The sequence below is a fragment of the Micromesistius poutassou genome (genome assembly GCF_964030765.1).
Source record: "Micromesistius poutassou genome assembly, chromosome: 11".
Classification (NCBI taxonomy): Eukaryota; Metazoa; Chordata; class Actinopteri; order Gadiformes; family Gadidae; genus Micromesistius; species Micromesistius poutassou.
In genome coordinates this window covers 19,147,526-19,157,525 of record NC_140281.1, presented here as the reverse complement: position 1 = coordinate 19,157,525, position 10,000 = coordinate 19,147,526, and the positions used below count along the sequence as shown (strand labels likewise).

Below are 10,000 nucleotides of genomic sequence, written 5' to 3'. Positions count from 1 at the left end.
GCCACAGGATCCGAATTCAATGGTCATTGTGCGGGCGTGTACATATATCTGTCATGTGTTCATGGAACCAGCGTGCACTGTAGTTTGGAGCCTGCGTGCACGGCCACACAACCCTTTGTTCCTCATGCTAAAGCCAGAGACAGATTGCATCTTGATGGGTTTAAAGCATGCAGAGCCAGGGTACAGTGTGTGTGTGTGTGTGTGTGTGTGTGTGTGTGTGTGTGTGTGTGTGTGTGTGTGTGTGTGTGTGTGTGTGTGTGTGTGTGTGTGTGTGTGTGTGTGTGTGTGTGTACCTGTGTCTGAGTCTGTGTTTGTGCGTCCGTGTGTCTGCGTGTGTCTATGTGTCTGTGTGTGTCAATGTGTGTCTGTGTGTCTATGTGTGCCTGCGTGTGCCTGCCTGCCTGCGTGCGTGCGTGCGTGCGTCTGTGTGGGTCTGTTTCTGTGTGCCTATGTCTCTGTGTGCATGTGTGCGTGCGTGCGTGGGTCTGTGTGTGTCTGTGTGTGTGTGTCTGCATGTGCCTGCCTGCGTGCGTCTGTGTGGGTCTGTTTCTGTGTGTCTATGTCTCTGTCTGCATGTGTGCGTGCGTGCGTCTGTGTGGGTCTGTTTCTGTGTGCCTATGTCTCTGTGTGCATGTGTGCGTGCGTGCGTCTGTGTGTGTCTGTGTGTGTGTGTCTGCATGTGCCTGCCTGCGTGCGTCTGTGTGGGTCTGTTTCTGTGTGTCTATGTCTCTGTCTGCATGTGTGCGTGCGTGCGTGGGTCTGTGTGTGTGGGTCTGTGTGTGTGTGCGTGTCTCTGTGTGCGTGACTCTGTGTGTGCGCGTGTGTGCAGACTTCCTCCTATTGTCCCGGCAGCAAGAATTCCCAGCATTGGCTCGTGGCCTCTCACGACCTGTACCCAACGCTCACCACGTCACAAGTCCCCCGGCTGATGTGAACCAGAGACAAATCTCTACGGTAATCAGCAGAGAGTAAACAAATGTCTTCCCTCGTATCCCGGAACCCGGAAGGCTCAGAGCGCTAACCAGGGTGAAATGCAGACTGTTTGCATGTTAAAAAGAAATGTCCCATGTCCTCCGGTAGCCTTGAGTGAAAAGTGAAACCTCAAGATAAAATAAGATCTACTCGATTGATCCCTGACGGGACAAGAGACAACGGGGTGGTGGCATCCAATGGGAAGCTAGCAGAGCAGCGCTAGGTCTGGCCTAGCGTGTGTCTGGCGTTTGGATATGAATAAGGGCTACACTGTTAGCATTCCTCATGAGGCCGCTAGCTGCTACCAGCCGCCGGGCTCCAGCCCCACCATGAAGAGCGCCCTGGCACGTCACACGGCCGCGCTAAACCCTCTCGTGGAAACGAGGACTTTAACAAAAAGAGCGATTTGAGAGGTTGTGTCCTTGTTGCGTGAAGCAGGTCAAAGAGGCGACGGTGCACAAACTCTACGACGGTCCTCTCGGTGAAGGACCGCGGTGGATAGCAGCGCTTCCAGGTTACTAGGGATGATCAATCATCGATAAAATATATATTTCTATAGGCTATATAAAACTGGTAGAAAATAAAAAATACAGCATGTTTTTTCTCAACGAGGCCTGTGCGGTGCTTGTAAAGGCCGGACAATGCGCTCTTAAACGCGGGAAACAATTCAAAAAGACAAACTCTGTACATATTCCAATTCCAATAAGAACCGAGGAACCGCCGAGCCGTTGCTTGGCTGTTCCGTTCCCACACTATGCAACACAACATCCTTTTGGTCGATAAAAAAATATCACCTGATCGACAAAGTTCTTAATGATCGATGAGCACTCATGGATTAATCACGCCCGTCCCTACAGGTCAGGGCAGAACACCGCCCAGAGAGGAGGGGATCCACGGTACGGAGGCGTGTGAACCGTGTTCTCGCCCCGTCAGCCGTCACGGCCGCGCACGTCGAGTGAGACCTCGTGAACACGCCGGCAAGATTTCAACACCTTATTTCCGTCTGCAGTGACATCAACACTGGATGCGTGTTAGCTTTTCTTGTAACATCCAGCGAGCCTCCTCCTAGAAAGAGAGTGTGTGTGTGTGTGTGTGCTCACCCAGTGGTGTAGGGGTGTGTGTGTGTGTGTGTGTGCTCACCCGGTGGTGTAGGGGTGTAGGGGTGTGTGTGTGTGTGTGTGTGTGTGTGTGTGTGTGTGTGTGTGTGTGTGTGTGTGTGTGTGTGTGTGTGTGTGTGTGTGCTCTCACCCGGTGGTGTAGGGGTGTGTGTGTGCTCACCTGGTGGTGTAGGGGTGTGTGTGTGTGTGCGCGCGCGTCTCTGTGTGCGTGCACTCTCACCCGGTGGTATAGGGGTGTGTGTGTGTGTGTGCGCGTGCGTGTCTCTGCGTGTGTGCGCTCTCACCCGGTGGTGTAGGGGATGTTGATGCCCCCCAGGTTGATGCTCTCACAGCCCACGATGAAGAGCGTGGAGAAGCAGAGCAGCGACACGCCGCTGCAGATCATGGCGAGCTTGGCCGACTCGCGGGCGCCCAGCTTCAGCTTCTTGATGATGTAGCCGCCCAGCACGATGCCCACGCCCGCACTGGGCACGATGATCAGGCCTGGGGGGAGAGAGGGAGGTGAGAAACATGGCATAGGGGGGGAGGGAGGGAGGGAGGGAGGCATGAGAAACATAACATAGGGGGGAGAGAGGGAGGTGAGAAACATGGCATAGGGGGGGAGGAGGGGGGGGAGGGAGGGGAGGAAGGAGGAGGCATGAGAAACATAGCATAGGGGAGAGGGGGGAGGGATGAGAAACATAACATGGGAGGGAGGGAGGGGGGGAGGTAGAGGGAGGGAGGGAGGGGGGGAAGTAGAGGGAGGGAGGGAAGGAGGGGGCGTGAGAAAGACTGGATCATAACATGGGGGAGTGAGGGAGGGAGGGAGGCATGAGAAACATAACATGGGGGGGAGGGAGGGAGAGAGGGCGGGAGGGAGGGAGGGATGAGAAACATAGCATAGGGGGGGAGGTAGGGAGGGAGGGAGGGAGGCGTGAGAAACACTCTGGATCATAACATTGGGGGGGGGGTAGAGGGAGGAAGGGAGGGAGCAAGAGTGAGTGAGTGTGATTTAATTGAGTAAGTGAGTGAGTGAGATAGACAGAGAGAGACAGAGACTCAACAATGAGAAAAACAGTTAGTCATAACATGGAAGAGGGAAGGAGGTAGGGAGGGGAAGGGAGAGAAACACAGAGAAATGTGTGATCCAAAAACATGAGCAGGACGAGGGAAGGAAGGAGGGGTGAGAGTGTGGTTATGGAGAGAGAGAGACGGAGAGAGAGGGGGGGAGAGAGTCAGAGAGAGGGGGGAGAGAGTCGGAGAGAGGGGGGAGAGAGACAGAGAGGGGGGAGAGAGACAGAGAGGGGGAAGAGAGAGGGGTGAGAGAGACAGAGAGAGGGGGAGAGAGACAGAGAGAGGGGGAGAGAGAGAGATAGAGAGAGGGGGGAGAGAGAGGTTGGAGAGAAAGTGTTGGAGAGAGCAAAAGTGTGAAGGAAATCTGAGTGAATGATACAGAAAAGGAACGTGTGCGTGCTGGTAAATGAGCCGGGGGGGGGGGGGGGGGGAGATAAGGAGAGGAAATAAACAAAGAATGAAAAACCGGTAGAAAATGGGTTAGGAGGGTAGGAGGGAAGGGTGAGAGACAGAGACGGTGAGAAAAGAGAGAGAGAGAGAGAGACAGGAGGACCAGAGCATGAGATCTGGAGGCAGGACGGGTCCATTTCACACGCGTGCTCGGAAATGGAGTACAATACGAGTACCATAACGCCACTGCAAAGGTGGTAAAGTGTGATTAACACGTCAAAATTAGAGCCTAACTACAGAATAATAATGAACATGTGATGATTAATTACCTAAAATAAATCGGATCAATGGGTTTAACGACTTCGACATGAAATTGTACGACACAGTAACCTTCACGCTATGCCAGTGGATTAAAAGAATATGGGACTTAAAATGGAGTGAGCGTGTCTCCCAGTGACCGGACGGACGTCGTCCCCTTCAGCTCTGACTGACAGTGACAGAAACACTTGGGCTACATGGCTGCTAGCAGAGTTAGCTCTGGAGCGGGGTCCTGGGTCAGCCGTCCAGAGAGGGCGTGCCCTGGTGGTCTCTACGCCCGGCCAGGGGCTCACCAGTGTTGTGCAAGTTCACACTTCACATGAACTAGTTCAAAGTTCAGTTCATACAAAAGAAAATGAAGAAATTCACGTTCATAGTTCACCAATTCAGTTTTGAACTAGTTCCGTGTTCAGTTCATTAACAGCTTTTTTAGAAACCGAAGAATAACTGTGGGAGTGAGTATTCTGTGCTTATCTTTTAATGAATCCTCTCCTTTACCTGCTGCCCATCACTACAATCTCAGATCGTTGTGTATATTATTTGTACACCTGTTTCATTCATCACAACTAAGGCAGTAACTCTATTTAATAAAGATGTCATCTGGCCCTAAGCATCAATTCAGAATGTCACAAAATCTGATCTAGTTCAAGTTCTTTAGTTAAAAATATGTTACGTTCAGTTCATAGAAAAATGAACTTGTTCAATTAACTAGTTATTTTGAACTAGTTCATGCACAACACTGTAGCTCACCACGCTGCGTAACGACACTGACAGAGAAACTGGTGGCTGATGAGGGGCTGCAACCTGGGGAGGGGGGGTGGGGGGGGGGGGCTGAGTCATCCGCTCTGTCTGTCGGTCTGTCGGTGTCTTCTAAAACACTGCAGTATACACCGTGACATCTATCAGGGACATGGCACTCGCTCTCTCTCTGTAGACATCACTCTATCACACACACACACACACACACACACACACACACACACACACACACACACACACACACACACCACACACACACACACACACACACACACACACACACACACACACACACACCCCCCGACTGTCAGTGGGAGCCAGCCGTAGACAGCTGTAGCTTACGTCTGTCCCGTGAGTGCTTTTTCTTGTAAAGAGCGCTTTTCCTGGGATTAAGAGCATACACGTGCCCACGCAAGCACGCCATTTAAATTGTCATGCACTCACTTGCTAACTCTGTACATGTGTTAAAGGGTTCATACTACGCCTTTTCCAGTTCTCCCCTTTCCTTGAATGCGTTCTGTAGCTTGTGTACGGTCTGCTAAGCTACAAAGCTCCAAAGTCCAAGCCTGGGGGGAGTCCTCTCCCGTACAGAAAACGTCTCTCCTGAACTGCCTGAAACAGCTGTGTTGCAGTCAGCGTTTACCGCCATGATTTGTTACATCCAGAGGTCAGGGAAGTCTGGAAGTCCCGCCTCCCGGCTGGTTGGCACGCCCTCAATCAAATCGAGCGACAGCGGGGGCCGGTGGAGTCGGGCCCCCGGTGGCACCGTGTGGAGAAGGCGCCGTTGTCAGAGCGAAGGCGAACCCCCTTTGTACGCACAATAGGACCCATTATTCCATCTGCGTCACACATAAAGCACACGGTAGTTCACCTGTGCAAGTGTGAGAAACCACAATTGGAGTGTGTGCGTGTGTGTACGTGCGTGTGTGTGTGTGTGTGTGTGTGTGTATGTGGGGTCGATGTGGCTGTTTGTAGGTGTACTGATATTCTAACATGATTCTCGATTTCCACACTTCCGAACCTGCAGTCGGAAGTGTGGGGTCTTCATGGCCTACAGACCGCTTGTGATCGACCTAAAGCGCAGAGACGATCCCGGGGGAGACAGAGAGGGGGAGATGGAGAGGGGGAGACAAAGAGGGGGAGGAGGTGCAGCGTGGGAGCAAGGAAAGAATTCATGCTGCGATCCATTTGTGTGGTACGCCGTTACGTCCGACCTGCTCTAGTGAGGACGTGACGTCATTTCCTGGCTCATGGCACCTTAAAGCGTTTCCGTTTCTCATTGGCTGGTCGTTGTTATTGTTAGCGACATTAGCCTCTTTAGCAAAGCGGCTTGGAAACAAACAACACAACTTTACCTTGTATCGCACGCACAGCAAGACCGTGCAATGCATACATTGGTGACCGGAACAGACCCAAAGGGGGGCGTTCCGCCGTGAAATGCAGCAAGAAAGCTGGGAGATTTACACCTTACGACGCGTACGGGCGGGCGTACCGTACAAATGGATAGCAGCGTTAGACGGAGGGAGAGGACGAGCGCAATAAAAAGCACCAGAGCGTGAGGAAGCAACACTTAAACGGGCCTGGGGCGGAGGAGAAGCCAATCACTGAACTTATTTAAAAGATGGAATGAGAAAGGATGCAATCAAACGGCAAAGGGGGGAGAAGAAAGTGAGAAAAGAGGAGGATGAGATGCGAAAGTGTCGGAGAGGTAGGCGTCGAGGCGAGTGAATAGTGCATGAGAAAGACAGAGGCGCGCGAGCGTGCGCATGCGTGTGTGCTATTTCTGCATAGCCATATAATGACCGTGCAAACGTAACAGCTCTTTAACCCGTCCACAAACACAGTGATTACATATACACTGGCAGCCACACACGCACAACTATAAACCCTCACACACACACACCTATAAACCCTAACACACACACACACACACACACAAACTATAAACTCAACCTCACACACACGACAATACACACACACCACTCTTAAAGTGGTGTGGCATTCCTCAGATTCAAAGCCTTAAAAGCCCTCGGGGGGGGGGGGGGGGTCTGGTCCATCTGGTTAATGCAAGCATCCCTCCGTCTCCCTGCCTCCCCTCTCCAGGGGTGCCCTATCCCTCTCATCATCACATCACAGCCATGGCATAGGTTTGGGTCGTCATGGCAACCGCACCACCCATTTGACTTTACCCCTGGTTTCCTGGCAACAGGCTGAAGGAGATGAGGCAATGGCATTGTGTGTGTGTGTGTGTGTGTGTGTGTGTGTGTGTGTGTGTGTGTGTGTGTGTGTGTGTGTGTGTGTGTGTGTGTGTGTGTGTGTGTGTGTGTGGCCAAGAATGTTTACCACCCCCCCCCCCTGCCACAATATGGCGTACGAGCAGTGCTGGCATCAAGAAGTCCCATGGGACCAAAGGATTATGTATTAGAAATCATTTTCCACATTTTCCACGGCGAGTGCTACCTAGCCCAGCAGGTATACAGCCTGCCAAGGGATGTCACGTGTGTTTGTGTGAGGGAGTGTACGTCCTATCTGCTTAATGAGTCCTGGCTGCAGTGCTGCCAGTCAACACAGAGCACTTCAGCGGCCAAACAGAGTGACTCATAGCACCGCGCACACACACCGCCCGTCTGAACAGACACGGTGGAGTCCAGCGTAAATGAATGAATGGGGGGGGGGGGGGGAAGAGAGAGAGAGAGAGAGAGAGAGAGAGAGAGAGAGAGAGAGAGAGAGAGAGAGAGAGAGAGAGAGAGAGAGAGAGAGAGAGAGAGAGAAGACCTGGGCGCCCGAATGAATGAATGAATTAGCATTCAGAGGAACAAACCACAAAACAGGAAACGGTGTGTGTGTGTGTGTGCGTGCGGTTCAGAGCGCTGTTACACACCGGTGTAGATGCTGGCGTTGGAGGCGGGGATGCCGAACTGGGACTCGATGAACTTGGGGATGAAGGTGATGAAGGCCGTCACGATGGCGCACTCGGCCGTGTAGGAGAGGCTGATGAAGAGGAAGGTCATGTTGCTGAGGATCTTCATGGCCGCCTTGGGCAGCTCTGTGGGGGAGGGACGGGGGAGGAGGGGGGGAGAGGGTTACAGGGGTGACATCGTAACTCAATGAGGGGATGGATAACACACACACACACTTTTTATTTTGAAACATTTTGTAAACCATATTTTGTTTCATATTGATTGATGCCCTTTGATACTGGGTCTGGTCTAGGACAAAAAGGCTTTTTTGGTGTCTCTTGCTGATATACGAGTACAGTTGGTCCTTATCTAGGGTTGCCATTTGGCCAGGAGATCCATTATATGCTATAAATCAACTTTTTATGAAGTGAAGGCAGCATTCCAGCAGCAAACATGTCTGTCGGAATGCTGCTCGTAAACTACTCTCCTGAATCCCGCTTCAGGTCTGATGGTAAAATGTAAGTAAATGGTTATTTGTTGCTGTTGCTGAGAGGCCATGAAACCCTGAGGTGAATTATTACTAATAGGACATAACTCACGATAAGTGCCAAGTTTCCCGTTCCCTCCTACTCAAGCTTTACACATGGATGTGTAAACGTCCTGTCGACGTTAACTCAACATTCTGTTTTAATTTATTAATACCATCATGAATATTATTATCATTAGAGTTATTATCGTCGTTCCAATAATTGCAAATATCCTTAATCGTATTACCAGTAGTATTTATCATAGTTATACTAGTAGTATTGTCTTTGTTATCATCTTTAATAATAATTATTGTTGAGAAAGTTTCAACAACTTGGTGGTGGAAGATGTGGGCAAATGGTCTGTCAAGCGATAAACAAAATATTAATGTGGTTTTGATTTGAACACGATTTTGCTACTCCTCTACCGACTGAAATCAATTCCCGTTTGAGTAATCTTTATTTAGTCCTCATCTTCTTTTTTCAGCCAGTCAATTACTCACACACACACACACACACACTCACACGCACACACATCTGCCAGAGGACATTTCCCATGTGACTCGGACGCAGAAATGCCCACTCATCGCAATTGGCCCATCACTCAAAAGGCTCATGGTCAAACTGTAACGACATCACTGTTACCGGGCAGAAACCACAGACATGAACTCAACCTTTTGTACAAGCACAGTGCCGACTGGGCTACAGCATTAAAGTCAGGATAAAATACAAATAAGATTAGGCTATTCAAATATGGTAAAGTACAAGGATTAGCCTGTAAAAAAACAACACAAAAACTCTAAACCTTGTTAGCCAGTAAAAGCCTGTAAAAAAAACCCCCACAAAAACTCTAAACCTTGTTGCGAGAACAAAGCATGATTTACAGTTATTTACCATCCATAGTAATTATTTTTTCATGAATGGACAGCAGAAATAGGGTTAGTATGATGTATGGCTATATGGATAAACATATTCCTCGGTTTCTCGACTGTACACCCCACAGCTATTCACAACTGAAAATGAATTGCATAATATTTAATCTCGTAAAATATGTTGTGAGGTTAAGTAAGAATATCATGAAGCATACTTTGTTACCTTAATTAAGTCAACATTTTGGGTATCTATACTTTAGTAATTATTTTCCAGCCGACTTTCCCTTACATTACTTTTACTTTTATACTTTAGGTAGCTTTGAAACCAGTACTTTTACACTTTTACTTGAGTAAAAAAGCTTGAGCTGATACTTTTTAAACCCTAGTATCTATTCTTCTACCTGAGTAATGAATGTGAATACTTTTGACACCTCTGCTATTATGTCATAGTTATTCTTATTTTCTTATTATTAATTTCATGACTATTTCACAGGGGAAAGATGACTTTGCTTAAAGGAAAAGTCCCAACTGGTTTTAGGGTCATCGGGGGCTCGGTGAAAAAAGACTTTTTTTGCTGCAACGCATCAGAAAAAAAAGTGCTGAATTGGTGCTCCAGACAAACACCGGCCTCAACAAAGGGGTAAACACAGCGCTGAAATACATTACTAACCAAAACATCCACAGCACCTGAGCTTGCAAAATGGCTGTTATGCAGGCACTACTGGGGGAATAAAAATGCCTATAGAGCAACGCTCGGTGGGCCTATAGGGGCCTGATGTATTCACGTGCACGACGCCGCTTCCTGTGCACGCCCCCCAAACAACCCAGGCTTCGTCTGCCAGGTTAGGGTTAGTGTTATGGGGGTTAAGGTTATGGTTATGGTGGTTAGGGTTATGGTTGTTAAGGTAAGGGTTAGGGTTATGGTGGTTAAGGTTATGGTTATGGTGGTTAGGGTTAGGGTTGGGGTTGGGGTTATGGTGGTTAGGGTTAGGGTTGGGGTTAGGGTTAAGGTTATGGTGGTTAGGGTTAGGGTTGGGGTTATGGTGGTTAAGGTAAGGGTTAGGGTTATGGTGGTTAAGGTAAGGGTTAGGGTT

The 10,000-nt window shown here is 49.5% G+C and overlaps 1 protein-coding gene across 1 annotated transcript in view; it reads right to left on the bottom strand.

The window, feature by feature from the left end:
* The window catches only part of LOC311355471 (solute carrier organic anion transporter family member 5A1-like), a gene marked incomplete at both ends in the record, with an annotated part of 19,944 nt that overhangs the window by 7,954 nt on the left and 1,990 nt on the right, over positions 1-10,000 (bottom strand). The window contains 2 exons of the mRNA XM_084475227.1: positions 2,375-2,573; positions 7,492-7,656. Coding sequence (XP_084331353.1) covers positions 2,375-2,573; positions 7,492-7,656 — 364 coding nt within the window. The remainder of the gene's footprint in view (positions 1-2,374; positions 2,574-7,491; positions 7,657-10,000) is intronic.